The 14,231-nt window shown below is 34.4% G+C and overlaps 1 protein-coding gene across 1 annotated transcript in view; it reads left to right on the top strand.

Moving 5' to 3' along the window:
• The window catches only part of LOC145267072 (complex III assembly factor LYRM7-like), a 38,911-nt gene extending 25,039 nt beyond the window's left edge, over positions 1 to 13,872 (top strand). Inside the window, exons 4-5 of the mRNA XM_080123032.1 lie at positions 8,594 to 8,675; positions 13,128 to 13,872. Of these exons, the coding sequence (XP_079979158.1) occupies positions 8,594 to 8,675; positions 13,128 to 13,231 (186 nt within the window). The 3' untranslated portion in view covers positions 13,232 to 13,872. The remainder of the gene's footprint in view (positions 1 to 8,593; positions 8,676 to 13,127) is intronic.
• The last annotated feature ends 359 nt before the right edge of the window (positions 13,873 to 14,231 follow it).

Below are 14,231 nucleotides of genomic sequence, written 5' to 3'. Positions count from 1 at the left end.
TGGATTTTATTTTTAATTGAAAAACTTGAACTGGCTTTGAAAACTCTTAGTTTGTTTAATACAATGCTGGCAAATAAGAATGTTTGTATTTAATAAGGTGTTTGCAATGCAGGAAAAAAAAACAGAATAGTGAAAAACGAAATGAAAGAAATTATTTTAAAAAAACATAAATTTTTGGAAGAAATTATTTTTCTTCAAAAAATTTATCTGTTTTCTTTTTTTAAGTAAATTTTTCACGTATACTGTTTCAATTGTTATTAATAGAATCTGAGATGGTGAAAAATATATTTGATATTTCAAGAGAAACTATCTCTTTCTCAAAAAAACTAAAAACAAACTTTCTTTCAGCTATCAAAAAAAAAAGATGTCCAAAAGTCATGTTTCTGAATTATTTTAGATGAGAATTGATAATCAATTTGTGTTATATTGTGTTTATTATAGAGCTGTGATTTCAAAAGTAAAAAAAAAAAAATGTATTTGGGCGCCATGAATTTTGACAGCATTGTGTCAAATTTAACTCTGGGAATTGTTACTTGAAAGTAAAACATAACAATCCATCATGGCAACTAACGAACTGTTAACAATTTATTGTTTTAACCATGCAGACATAGCACAAAAGTATTGATTTGACTACATCCCAGTTCCACTCAATACAAAAGAAAGAAATGTAAAAAAACAAAACAAAAACTAAGATAAATAAACGTTTATTTGTGTCGCATCTGTACTCCTCTCCTCACACTGCTACATATTATTTTAATTGAGCGTAATATCAACCACTAGCGGGGGAGGGGAACCTAGACTTTGCCCCGTCGTAAAATACGCTTAAATATGATATTTTAATTTGTCCAGATTTCATATATATTATAGTCATGATTTCAAAAGTAAAAACGAAAAAGTATTTGGGTGCCATCAGCTAGAATCGAAACTGAAAGCAAAACTGTAGCATTCAAAGCTGGTGACGTTACCACTATATTAATGTGACACACATTTGAACTGATTAAAAATAAACTACGATGTATGCACAAAATGTATAACGATTTGTTCAATTTTGAACCCTTAAAAACTATTTTAACTGGCTAAAGACTGATAAAAGAACGGTCTATAAAAAATCCAATCATTTGAGGCCCCTAGTGCCGCTCTGCGACTGTTAGTTTCAGTAGAGATAAAGTTTGAAAATATGAAGACAGACAGACATAGTGAGTTTTATAAATTAGATTTTGATTATTTGAGTGTTATCACCATGTTTTAATTGGTGCAACCTCCAACCATTTCAGGTGCATCTTGTCGAACTGAGGAATCTGTACAGAATTTCAAATGGAACCCTTTCTATGGGGTAGCTTGCTCTTGTTCTGTCAGCCATGGCATCTTAAGCTATTCGCAATTGTATTTTTTGTTTTGTTTGCACTGATTTCCATGCTGTAAGCTGTGAACGATCTGTCTAGTTGTCTGATCAGGTTCTCCAGTTCTTGTTCTGAGTCTGCAGAAAGTCAAGAATCAGCTAAGCAGGACCTTCGATGCAAGGCTAGCAAGCATACGAAGGCCAAGTAGCTGGGTTTAGAAAAGTAGCCAATGAAGCAATAAACTCCAACGCAGACACGCGTAGGGAGGCCTCCATGCTTGGCTTGGATAAGTACATCGCAGTCTTCTGTAGCATCTTATTTCTGAGACCTGAATCCTCTTCTCTAATTCTGCTGTAAGGGTCCATGTTTCATAAGCCCACAGAAAAATAGTTTAAAATCACTTTTATTTACAAAATTTTTTTTTTTTTTTTTTTTTTTTACAAATTCATTAGGAAAAGATTTATTCATTTGTCTGTGCAAAAATTTTTTTCCCCTCCAATCATTTGTCTCTGTTTAATTGGCTCCCCACGAGGGCAGAGTTAAATACAATGTCGGTTTTTATTGTGTGTGTGGGGGGGGGGAGACCCAGCTGCCCCAAAAAGGAGCACTCTAGATTGTTACAAAAAAATGTTTACATAGCCTCAATCTAGAAGGATTTCTCATTCACTGACGAGAAAAGGGGACAGAGCAGACGAAGTGTAATATCAAAATGGATACTCCACTTTGCTTATTTGTTCATCATTTCACACCAACAACTCGTCTGACTACAACCACAGCAAAAAATCATTAGATCCTCTCTCTCACTATTTCTCTCTCTTTCATTATCTCTCTCGCCCTCGCCCACTCTTTCTCGCTATCTCTTTTTAGCTTTCTCTTTCTCTCGTGCTCTTTCTAGCTTTCTCTCTCTGTCGCGCTATCTCTTGTTTCTGTCTCTCACTCTCTCTCTCTCGCGTGCTATCTCTTGTTTCTGTCTCTCTCTCTCTCGCACGCGCGCTATCTCTTGTTTCTGTCTCTCTCTCGCGCGCGCTATCTCTTGTTTCTGTTTCTCTCTCTCGCGTGCTATCTCTTGTTTCTGTCTGTCTCTCTCTCTCTCGCACGCGCGCTATCTCTTGTTTCTGTCTCTCTCTCTCTCTCTCTCGCACGCGCGCTATCTCTTGTTTCTGTCTCTCTCTCTCTCTCTCTCGCACGCGCGCTATCTCTTGTTTCTCTCTCTCTCTCTCTCTCTCTCGCACGCGCGCTATCTCTTGTTTCTGTCTCTCTCTCTCTCGCACGCACGCTATCTCTTGTCTCTGTCTCTCTCTCGCGCGCGCTATCTCTTGTTTATGTTTCTTTCTCTCTCGCGTGCTATCTCTTGTTTCTGTCTCTCTCTCTCTCACTCTCTCTCTCGCGTGCTATCTCTTGTTTCTGTCTCTCTCTCTCGCTCTCTCGCACGCGCGCTATCTCTTGTTTCTGTCTCTCTCTCTCTCTCGCGCTATTTCTCTCTCTCTCTATACCAATTGGAATGTTCATGAACACAGTTTCTTTCTCCTGTTTCTGAATTTTTTAGATGAGGATTGATATTTGGATTATTCAGAGATAAGCACAGTAGTTTGAATAATCCAATGTTTCTTTCCTAAAACATCTCCTCTGTGAAACAAGAAACCGTGAGTACTTCCCAAATGCCTACACTATGGTCATCTTCAAGTCTAATGCTGACTCGTCCTCTTGGATAATCAATTCTTCTTAAGCAACTGCCCATTTCACTTAATGATTCCAATCCTCATTGTCTAACTGATAGTCTCTTTAAACCTTATCCTCGAATGGTCCCTGGGCCTCGATAAGTGGTGATCTACCAGTAAAATTAAAAATACAAAAAAATAACTTTCACTCCAGCAATCGCCACAATACCACATTTACTCTATGAACGATCTTACTCAAAATATCGTTTATTTACAAAAAAAAATATTTACAATTTCATTGGAAAAAAAACGATAGAAAGCAAGACAACAGCAACACAAAAAAAAATATATATATATATATACACCTTATCAATATTTTTTAAACAAAAATTTAAATATATTAATATATATATATATATATATATATATATATAAAAATTCAGTAATGTTCATATACCAATAAAAATCAAGGCAAAATAAAAAGACTCAATTCTTAAGCTTCATGTTTTTTTAATCGCGCATTCATATATTTTCACAAAATCAAGACAAGATCATCAAGTTACGTATTTTCATATTCATTACAATTGTTTCATGACTAAAATGAATAAATAAATAAAATCGAGAACTGTTTCCTTGTTTAGAACCACAAAACAACCAGGTCAATCTCTAATTGGGAATGGACTATAAGTGGGAGCAAAAAGAAATAAGGATTGCATTTGAATGGAGATTATCCCTTCAAAACAAATAGAATTGGGGTGGGAGTGGACTGTAAAATAAAAATGGGTAGTGGATATCTTGGGTGACCGAAAAAATAAAAAATGGGTTAGTACTCAGCCACTCAACTAGCCTGAAGGCCAGACATGATATTGTCTCGTAAGTGTGGCAGTATCGGGATAATAATGTATTGAGAGTGATAAGAATTATAAGTAAAGACGGTTGCTCTTTATATATATTTGATGTTTGTAAGATTAACACGTTAATCCATAATTACGGCTTTCTTCCCTTTTCTCTGATCCCTTAAAAGAGGGGTCAATTAGGATCAACTAATTGAGTTGAAAAGAAAGTTTTGAGTCTGTGGGAGATTGTGATTATTGTCTGATAATCTGATTATCTGGCATGTGTGGCATCGCTTTGTTTGTCTATTGCCAGCTGTTTGAGTGTTATGTATGTATAATTTTCAGGTTTCGTTTTTTTTTCCATTTTTCGTGTGTGTGTGTATATATATATATATAACCACTGTGCAACGGGTCTGCAAGGACCCATGGCGCAGTGGTTAGAGTACTGGGAAAAATCAATTGTAAAAGTGATATTCTCCTGAAGGTTGAAGGTTCAATCCTCAGTGTGGGCGACCCAAATATACATTTGCGAATTACTTAGGACCTCTATCCAGTCATGGCTGACGGAACAAGAGCACGCTACCTCCGTGAAGTAAATAAAGGGTTCCGCTCAAAATTCTGTTCAAATTCCCGAGATCGACAGAAACATTCCCCGAGTTCAACAAGATACACCTGGAGAAGGTTGGAGGTTATATTGACCGAAACGTTGTGAAAATCACACTCAGGATGAGAACTGTAGTCCGATGAATACATAAACACATATATTTTTAAGTTAAGAATTTATTGTTTGATTTTCATTTACAGAATTTAACTTTAACCATTAAACTTATATATTCCTCTATTTTTTAAATATTGAGCTTTACCTTGTTGGCTAGCATCATCCTGAAAGTATTACCTCAATGTAATATCTGAGAGGATAATTCACTTGATCTTTAATCTGTGACTTATCTCACTTATATATATATATATATATATATATATATATATATATAATTAGGGATGGGATGATTTCAGTATCTTTACCGATTCAGTATTAAATTCCTGATTCCGATTCTTTCTAAATCTCTACATATTTAACTATAAAGTTATTTTTTATGATTACCATAAAAGACACGTTAAACGTGCAGATCTTTTCTAATACGCAAATATACATTTGTGGGGGATGATCTATTGATATTAGTTTTACTAATAGTTTAAAATCAATAAATATTCATTATTTTAGTATTACTATCAACGATAAAATATTTTTCTTTAAAGAAAATCAAATAAAAAAAAGCCAATTAAAAGAATCGCTGTTGGCATCAGAAAATACACAAATTTTTCTGATACTGATAATCCAAAAATTTCCGAATTTTTCGATTCCCAATTCTGATTCCGATTAATTGACCCAACACTAATATATAAGTGAAATTGTCTCTGTGTGTCTGTCTGTATGTGTACATTTCCCTACCAAATTACTCTGTCAATTTTCAGTCTACAGGCTCGAGATTTGACATTGGGGGATTGAGATTTGGAAAAATCTTTTTAATCAGTTTTCGGACAGAAATTTGTCTGTCAAAGGGTCAAAGTTCACTGATTTGATCTTTGAAAATTCTATCAAACTCCTCGGCCAATTTTGAGTCTAAACACTTGAAATTTTAGATGTAGGCTCCTTGGATATGGATCAAACTTTTTAACTTGATTTGAGCCCAAAACAATAAATGTTAAGGGGTCAAAGTTAAACAAAAAACTGACTTCTTAGCCAACTGGGCACTTTTCTACAGGGAGGGGTTGCTTTTTTCACTGATGTTTTCAAAAGTCATTCCCTTATTTTCAATTGACTAGCCTTAATTTAAACCTTCGCCACTTCCAGTTGGCGATAGACGCAATGGCAAAGACGTCACATTTTTTTTTTCACGTTCTTTTCCTCCTTCGTGGTGTGGGTTCAAGCCTGCCTTCCTGCCTATTACCACTTTTTTTTTTTTCTCAACACACACCTCCAAACACTCAGGCAACGCCGGACACCCAGGCTAGTAATATTATATGAGTCAAAATATATTTATTTGAATATGATTGTAGTTTTGATTTAAGTATTTATATCCGGTAATTATAAGGTTTAAACTAATATATATATATATATATATATATATATATATATATATATATATATATATATATATGAACAAATGATTAATAAAACATGTTAAAAGACATCTTGAAAAAGACTTAAAGACATATTTAATTTTAAAAAAGGAAACACAAGATAAGTGGATAGTCCTTAATCCACGGAGTTTCGAAGAAATACTCTCCTTCTCATCAGAGGGCAGGAATTAGCAAAATGCAGGATCGGATTTTGCATATAAAAGTATTTAATGAAACTATAACTATATATATATATATATTTAATGAAACTACAACTATATATATATATATATATATTTAATGAAACTACAACTATATATATATATATATATTTAATGAAACTACAACTATATATATATATATATATTTAATGAAACTACAACTATATATATATATATATATATATATATATATATATATATATATATATATATATAATTATTACTATAATAATTTTTTAAATACCTACAGTCACTAGTGTTTCATCTTTTTGGGAGTCACAATTACAGCCGGTTGGGAGATTCGAACCTGGCCACGAAGCCATCTCTAACTTCATTAGCAATGGACATTTCATTTCAACTTTACAGTGCTCAACAATAAGAACTGAGTTCTTAAAGGGGCTGACATAATTATTACTATAATAATTATTAAATATCTACAGACACTAGTGTTTCAACCTTTTGGGAATCATCAGTGCAGGGAGTCACAATTACAGCTGGTGCAAATGTGTCTTTGGGAAGCTGAAGACCTGGACAGCAATAATTAAAAATACTTGAAGTTACACATTTCTTGAATGACCTCCAACTTTTCTTGCCCATCATCAACTCATCCCCTCCATCTTGTAAACAGCTAACACATGGATACAAGTATTCATCTTCTTATATTTGTGTTAGTTTGCCCACTCAAATCAATTGAGTTACCTAAATAGATTATTTATTCTTTCTTTTATATGTAATACAGGTTTTATATAGACTTGAAAAGTCCTGGAATTTTGAATTTTGCCTTGAAAAAGGCCTTATTTCGATTATTTTCTTGAAAAATTCTTGAAAATATGGGAAATGTCTTGAAAATGTCTTGAAAAATGTCCTTGAAAATCGTATTCTTTATGTCCAGTAAAAATTTGTGTGAACATATTAAAAATAAAATCGCAATAAATACTATTAAATTATTTTTGAAATATTAATAAAAAATACCATTAAAATATTAATAAAAAATACCATTAAAATATTTTTTCTTGACCTTTACTCCCAATCTGAAATGGAACACATACATCAAATCCATTGCTAAGGTTGCTGGAAAAATGTTATGATCCTTCTACAGCTCCAGTAGATATCTCACTCCTGATGCAATTCTCTACCTATATAAAAGCCAGGTACGGCCATTGATAGAGTACTATTGCTACATCTGGGCTGGAGTTGCTAGAAGCAGCTTATCCTGCCTTGATAGAATTCAAAATAGACTTCGTAGTTTAGTGGGGGATGCCCTTTTCTCTTCCCTGCAACCTCTTTCCCACAGAAGAGACGTTGCGAGCCTATTTCTGCTTTATCATTATTTCCATGGCCGGTGCTCATCTGAGCTTCACTCTATGCCCCCCCCCCCGCTAAACTTTCAGGAAAAACACTCGTCTAGCGAAAACCACTATCATTAGTTTCCCACACTCTTTATATGTGACTAAACCTAAATGTAAATTCCATGAACAAAGCTTCTTTCTTAGAACTGCACGCCTGTGGAACTCTCTTCTGTTGGCCTGCTTTCCAGCTGACTACAATCTGATTGACTTCAAGTCCAACGTAAACAAATTCTTGATGAACTGTCCCCCTAAGTAATCCAATTTACAAAATTCCACTACTTATGTTTACTATGCTATAATCACATAGACTAATGTATACCCATTAACTTTTACCCTCAAGTGGCCTCCAGGCCTTGATAAGTGGTGACTCCAGTGTAAAAAAAAAAAAAAAATAAAATCGAAATACATTGTTCTGAAATTGCATACTATTACGTCCTTTTATCACGAAACTACCTCAGGTAGTTTTATGGTAAAGATTGAAATCTATTTTTGTTCTCATTTATAATTTAATTTTATAATTTTTTTTAAGAGGGGAGGAGTAGTGGCGACTGTCATAAATAAAATTAATCCCATCTCTAAAAAAAATACTTTCCTTGTGTAGACAGAACTCTTCAATGGCGAATCCTCTTCCCCCCCCCCCCCAAAAAAAAAAGAAATTGTGATGATTTAAAATTAGGCCGGCCAGGCCAAAAACAAATATGGACAAGAAGACGGCGGCCATCTTGGTTGAAATTAAAAGCCGTAAAGAGAGTTAATATTTGAGATGAAATAAAAAGCATTTAAAACTACTTAAAAACACGACTTAAACAAAAAAAAAATGGTGCAGGTAGATTGCAAAGTAACTGTTATTAGCTATGATAATATTTATTTGTTGCATATTTGATTTTTTTTTTTACCACTTTTTCGAATCACTTAAAACAAATCTCAAATTTTGTTTGGAAAACTGAATTTTGTTTGGAGAAGGCATTGAAAAGGCATTGAAAACTGAAAAACCTTGAAAAGTCCTTGAAAATGGACATTGAACATCTGTACAAACCCTGTAATAAGTTTATTCTTTTTTGTTTTTAGATGTTGAAAATTGCTGAAGATGCCGAAGTCATTCTTCGCACGAGAGTTATACAGGCAGAAGAAACGGAACCAGGCACATTTAGTAAGTTTATTTTATTTTTTTTCTGTAAACAATTTTTTTTTCTGGCCGGAACTTTGTTGTTAGAAATTAAGGATCTAAAGTGTTATGGAGCTTGTATGAACACGTGTGAAAATAGCAACAGCAGCAGCAGCCAAAGGCTAGCGAAGGTATCAGCATCAGTGTTTGAGCACATATGCGAATTAGAAAGTGCGCGCTGGCTTGAATCACAAAAAAAAAAAAAAAAAAGAAAAAAGACAGTACATGTAAAGTCAAAGACAAGAAATGACTTGTTATGGCTGGCGTGTGGTCAAGAGAGAAAGAAAAATCCTTGCCGAGTGAGATGGGCGTGTGGCTCCATGTTGGTGGCGAGAGACTTTTAAGCTGGTGTTGAGACGTCAGGGTTTTGTTAATCTCATGGCAGACAAACTGAACAATTACAAAAAACAAGAAGCAGGCATTGTTAGAAAGTAATGATAGTAAATATCTATACTTTATTTAAATTTTCTTCTTAGAAAATCTTTAATAATTTAATTTATTTGAATAAATTCTGGTGTTTTTGTCTCATTTTGTTACTGTACTTTGTTTACTAATGCTTCTGGAACTCATAAACTTAAGCTTCTTGTCATCGGCAAATCAAAGTGTCCCCAAGCATTGAAAGGAGTTTCGCCTTTGCCAGTATCCTATTATTCTTCACAAAATGGATGGATGAATCAACAGTTGTTTAAAAAATGGTTTTTGCAAGAATTTGTGCCAGTTGTCCAGAGGCGTTTTCTTGAATTAGGTAAACCTGATTCAAAGTGCTTGCTTCTGTTGGATAATTGTAAAGCACATCCTCCTGAGTCAGAACTAGTGTCATCTTGCAGGAATATTTTTGTGTGCTACTTACCACCTAATGTGGATCAAGAGATTATTTGGAACTTAAAATGTTTCTACAGAAATGATTTCATGATGAATATGATAAATAGTACTGTGAGTATAAGTGATTTTCAACACCGTTTTACTATCAAAGATGTCATATTTTCTCTCGCAAGTGCATAGAATCAAGTTCGAGCAAGCACATTAACAAAAGCGTGGGGTAAATTATGCCCAGTGCCAAAGGCTTCTGAACTGAACGAATCAGAGAATACATCTGGTCTAGAAAAAATTCTTTAAACCAAACGGTTACCGACTAACCACGCTGTTCTTAAACCACTTAATGCAAATGGTGTTGAAATGTGGGTGCAACAAGATGAGGAAACTACTGATCAATATTCTGAAGGCAGTAATGGTGATGGAAATAGCGACAGCTCCCATTTTCTTGACCTTAATGTAAATAACCAAGAACACTGAAGCAATATCATGGGATGATGCAGAAAAGTCTATGGAGACGGTCATAAAATTTCTAGAAAAAGTCCTTACTTAGTGACAACTATGTTTTGCAAGCAATGTCACTCCAAAGAGATAGAATCATAAAGAAGCTACAGAACCAAGAAATTGTAGATTTTCGTGATCACTTACGGAATACAATGGCAGCGCCCGAGAGCTCAATCGATGAAAATAGAAACTGCAATGAGACTCATCCAATGAATAACTAAAAAAACTGTATTTTACATAAATGTATGATTTCTGTAGATGATAACTTAGGTAATAAATACCTAACAAGTAAGAGTAGATTTAATTTACTTTCAATATTTTTGTTCCTGGTAATAATATTTAACAATTCTTACTCGCAATATATCGTAAACTCAACTTAATATATACTTGAAGTATCATATAGCAATGAATTTCATTTACTATTTCTTAATTCTTAGAAAATTAAAGTTAACTGCAGCACATTTTTTTATCACGAAACTTGAACAGCATCCTCTAATTCGAACAAAGCGGATGTTCAAATTATAGGAGTTATACTGTATATTGTTATTCACTCCCAAGCGTTTTCATCACAGCAGACTGGAGTGAATGGCGATGTTGTCTCTGGATGTGGGTGTGTGCCAGAACATATAATACGAATATACATGACGTAATGACATACCTGTCTTCTGCATCAACAGTAAATAACTAAGCATTTTGCAAAGAAGCAAAAATTATAGCCCGTTGACTTAGAATGAGTGCTTTATGTCAAATCAATGGTTGAATATGGTTAAATTTGTGCTCATTTTTGCATTAAATACTAATCTATTTTAATCCCTAACTATGCATTGTCAGAAATAACATGATGATACAGGACCACTGATTGGTCTTGACCATAATGAGACAAGGTCGATGATTGGCTACTAAGGGCCTTCCCGCCTGACCCCCTTTTTCTTCAGTGGGAAAATTAAAAAAAAAAACAGGATAACGATTTTCCCGGGTGGGAACTGTCGAGCAGAAAAAAAGGAAGACACCGGACTAATGGCTCTGGTAGTCGTAATTCACGACAGGATTGACAGAAACGTCTAAGTCTCCCAGGGTCTAAATATGAACTATACCAAATTAATCTCAGCAAGAGATTAAGGACTACTCGGCCCGTGCCAGCAAAATAAAACGACCTGACTAATTTTGCAACAGATCTACTAAAGTCAACAACGGCCATCGGTAAGTTTCTGTTCATTGCCTTATTTCTGACATCAGGCCCCCTTCAGGCTATGAGAGATATTTCTCACAGCATCAAACAGATACCATAATTCTTAGTTCGCTGTACCTTATGATAATTGTTATATTATGAATTTTTGGTCTACTTAAGTGTGTGCTTGTTCTCTAGCTGTGCCTTTAACTTCTTTATTTAACGGTCTTATGTATCAGGCCATGACCATCTAGTCTCTAAATGTCTGTCTTAACAGCTGTGCTCGTCTAGTGGTCATGAATGTCTAGCCTCTGGATGTGGGTGTGTGTGTATGTGTGTGTGTCAGAACATATAATTCGAATATACATGACGGTATATACATGTCTTCTGCTGGTGCCTTTGAGAGATTCATCGATCATCTTGAGGGAGCTTTTCTTTTTTTTTTTTTTTTTTTACACAGAGATCACCACTTATCAAGGCCCGGAAGCCACTCAGGGATAAGGGTTATTGCAAGTACATTACGTTAGTGAGGAGATTTGATGAAGTGTTTACTTAAGGGGGCGGTTCATTAGGAATTTGTTAACATTAGACTTGAAGACATCCAAGTTGTAGTCCGGAGGGAAGCAGGCAGACGGAACAGAGTTCCACAGGCGTGCAGTTCTAAGAAAGAAGCTTTGTTCATGAAATCCGCGTTTTGATTTAGGCACAGATATAGAGTGGGGGAAATTTTTCACAGTGGATTCAGCTAGACGGGTGTTTTTCGTGAAAGATTGGCGAGGGGGGACCAGGGATTGGAGTTCAGACGAGCACCTGCCATGAAAATAACAATAAAACAAGGATAGGCTCGCAACGTCTCTTCTGTGGGAGAGGGGATTCTGTCACAACAAAGACGCATGCAGGACATGGACTCAAGACGAATGGTTGTTTTTTTATACTCCCCAGGCATTTCGTCACAACAGACTGGAGTGAATGGAGATATTTGGCTTGTGGTTCCATTTGGAAACCGTCGCTCCCGTATGGGGAGCCTGTTCAACACATTTTGTGTCTGACGTCTTAGAATGAACTCGCTCCAATTAATGTTGTTTATTCAAACCCCTGACATGTCAGATCTGGTCCCTATTTGCATACTTTCCGGTGCAACTTGATCAGTCACACAGTTTGATTCATGTCACAGTATAACCCTTTGATCCTTTCTGCACCTGTATCTCACTCAACCCATCATTTCCCACGATTCAAACTATTGCTTACTTCGCTAGACAGATGAACAATTAGATAGATAGAAGGACAGATAGATAGATAACTGAATAAATGCTTTCAACCCGGTGTTGCTCGGCGATAACAACACTTGTTTACATTGTAATCCTTTAAACCAATGCATTTCAGGTGAAAACATTATTACGTACTTATGTGTTGTGTCAACATTAGTATAAATTCCAAAAATTACGAAAACTGATCTGGTAAAAAAGTAATTACAAATAAAAATAGGATTTTATTAAATTATCGCGTTTTATTATACGTTTTTAATGAGAAAGAGTTATGTGATCAATTCAGTATGACAAACTGACTTATCTCCCTTGATTTAAATTGACGGTCCACCATTTTTAAACATAAAATCTCAAAACATGATTATTTTTTTGTTAGAAATATATCTAGCACCTTAACTACTGGATCATTTTTCGTAATTTTTGGAATTTATACTAATTTTAACATGGCACGTAAATACATAATGTTTTCACCTGAAATGTGTTGATTTAAGAGATGATCAATGTAAATAAGCTCCTTTTTATTTTTAATGGTCATATTTCATATGTGTGTAGTCGTGGAGAACGACCATATATAAATAGAATTTTAGGGAGTCGTAAGTTCGGCTTATTAAATTCTGAAGAATTAAAGAATCCGGACAGAACTAATCGAATAACCTCATCCATCGTTTTTTTTCTTTTTTATTTCAGAAGTGAACATCAAGACAGACACATTCAAGGATACAAATTATCCCTACAACCCAGATGCAGAATTTCCTATTTTTAAACAAAACAGGAAGTGTAAAGATCGGTAATGCTGAGAAAAATATGTGTAAAAAGAAAAAAAAATGCCCGTACACACACACACACACAAGTTATAGGAAATAAAAGTAATTTTGGTGGTAATCTAACCAAAAAGGGTAAAACTGCAGTTTAGCATACTGAAAAGAATGCATAAAATGTTGTTTTTGTTTTCTTTGTTTTTTTTTTAAGATTTTGGAGTTAAACTGAAATCTGAAAAAAAGAAAGACACTTTTTAAATGAGTAAATATGATAGTATTATCAATTATTATTATTTGTTATCAATGTATTTCCAAGATGAAGGTTTGATATGCCACCATTTTGAAAATGCTAGCATACTATTTTTATTACCAGTACATAATTTTTTTAATTGCATTCTATTCAGGCCACTAACAACTGTGGTTTTACCTCAAACAGTCACACCAGCAAAAGAAACGCACAACAAACAAACAAAAAAAAAAAAAATTCAAACCAATCGGATTCGTTTGTGTTTATTCAAACATAAAAAAACAAAACACTTTCTTCTTTCAAAAAATGTCAATGACAAATGTTTATTTTATTTTATTTTTTATTTTTTGGATTTATTAAAGTTTTCTACTTTGATTAAACTGGCTATATGAGATCGTTTAGCTCTCAAAATGGCTGCCAAATTTTATCAACTAGTTTTGTTTTTTCTTCACAATTGTGATGGGACAAATTAATATACCTTGCAAATTTGTACAAATTTTTTCCCCCCGATTATTGGAGTCCTGAGTAATTTATATATTTATTCATTTATTTGTGAACTGTTATTCTCATCTTTATAGTTGTTTCACAATGTTTCAGCCAATTATCCCTCTGGACTGTGGCATAGTGTATAGTGGCGTTGAATCTCTGTGGTTTCAGGTGAGCATTGTCTAAAGATAGCGGTTTCAATCCTACCCAAAGCAGGATTAGTTGGCCAAAACCTGGTAAAACGACAACTATGGAAAGCAGTAATTACTGAGGATACAGTTAAGAGACTCGGCATTCCTA

This window comes from Euprymna scolopes, chromosome 42, assembly GCF_053919585.1.
Source record: "Euprymna scolopes isolate OS-2025 chromosome 42, ASM5391958v1, whole genome shotgun sequence".
NCBI classification, from domain to species: Eukaryota; Metazoa; Mollusca; class Cephalopoda; order Sepiida; family Sepiolidae; genus Euprymna; species Euprymna scolopes.
The sequence above is the reverse complement of the archived record's forward strand: the minus strand, read 5'-3'. Positions and strand labels throughout refer to the sequence as shown.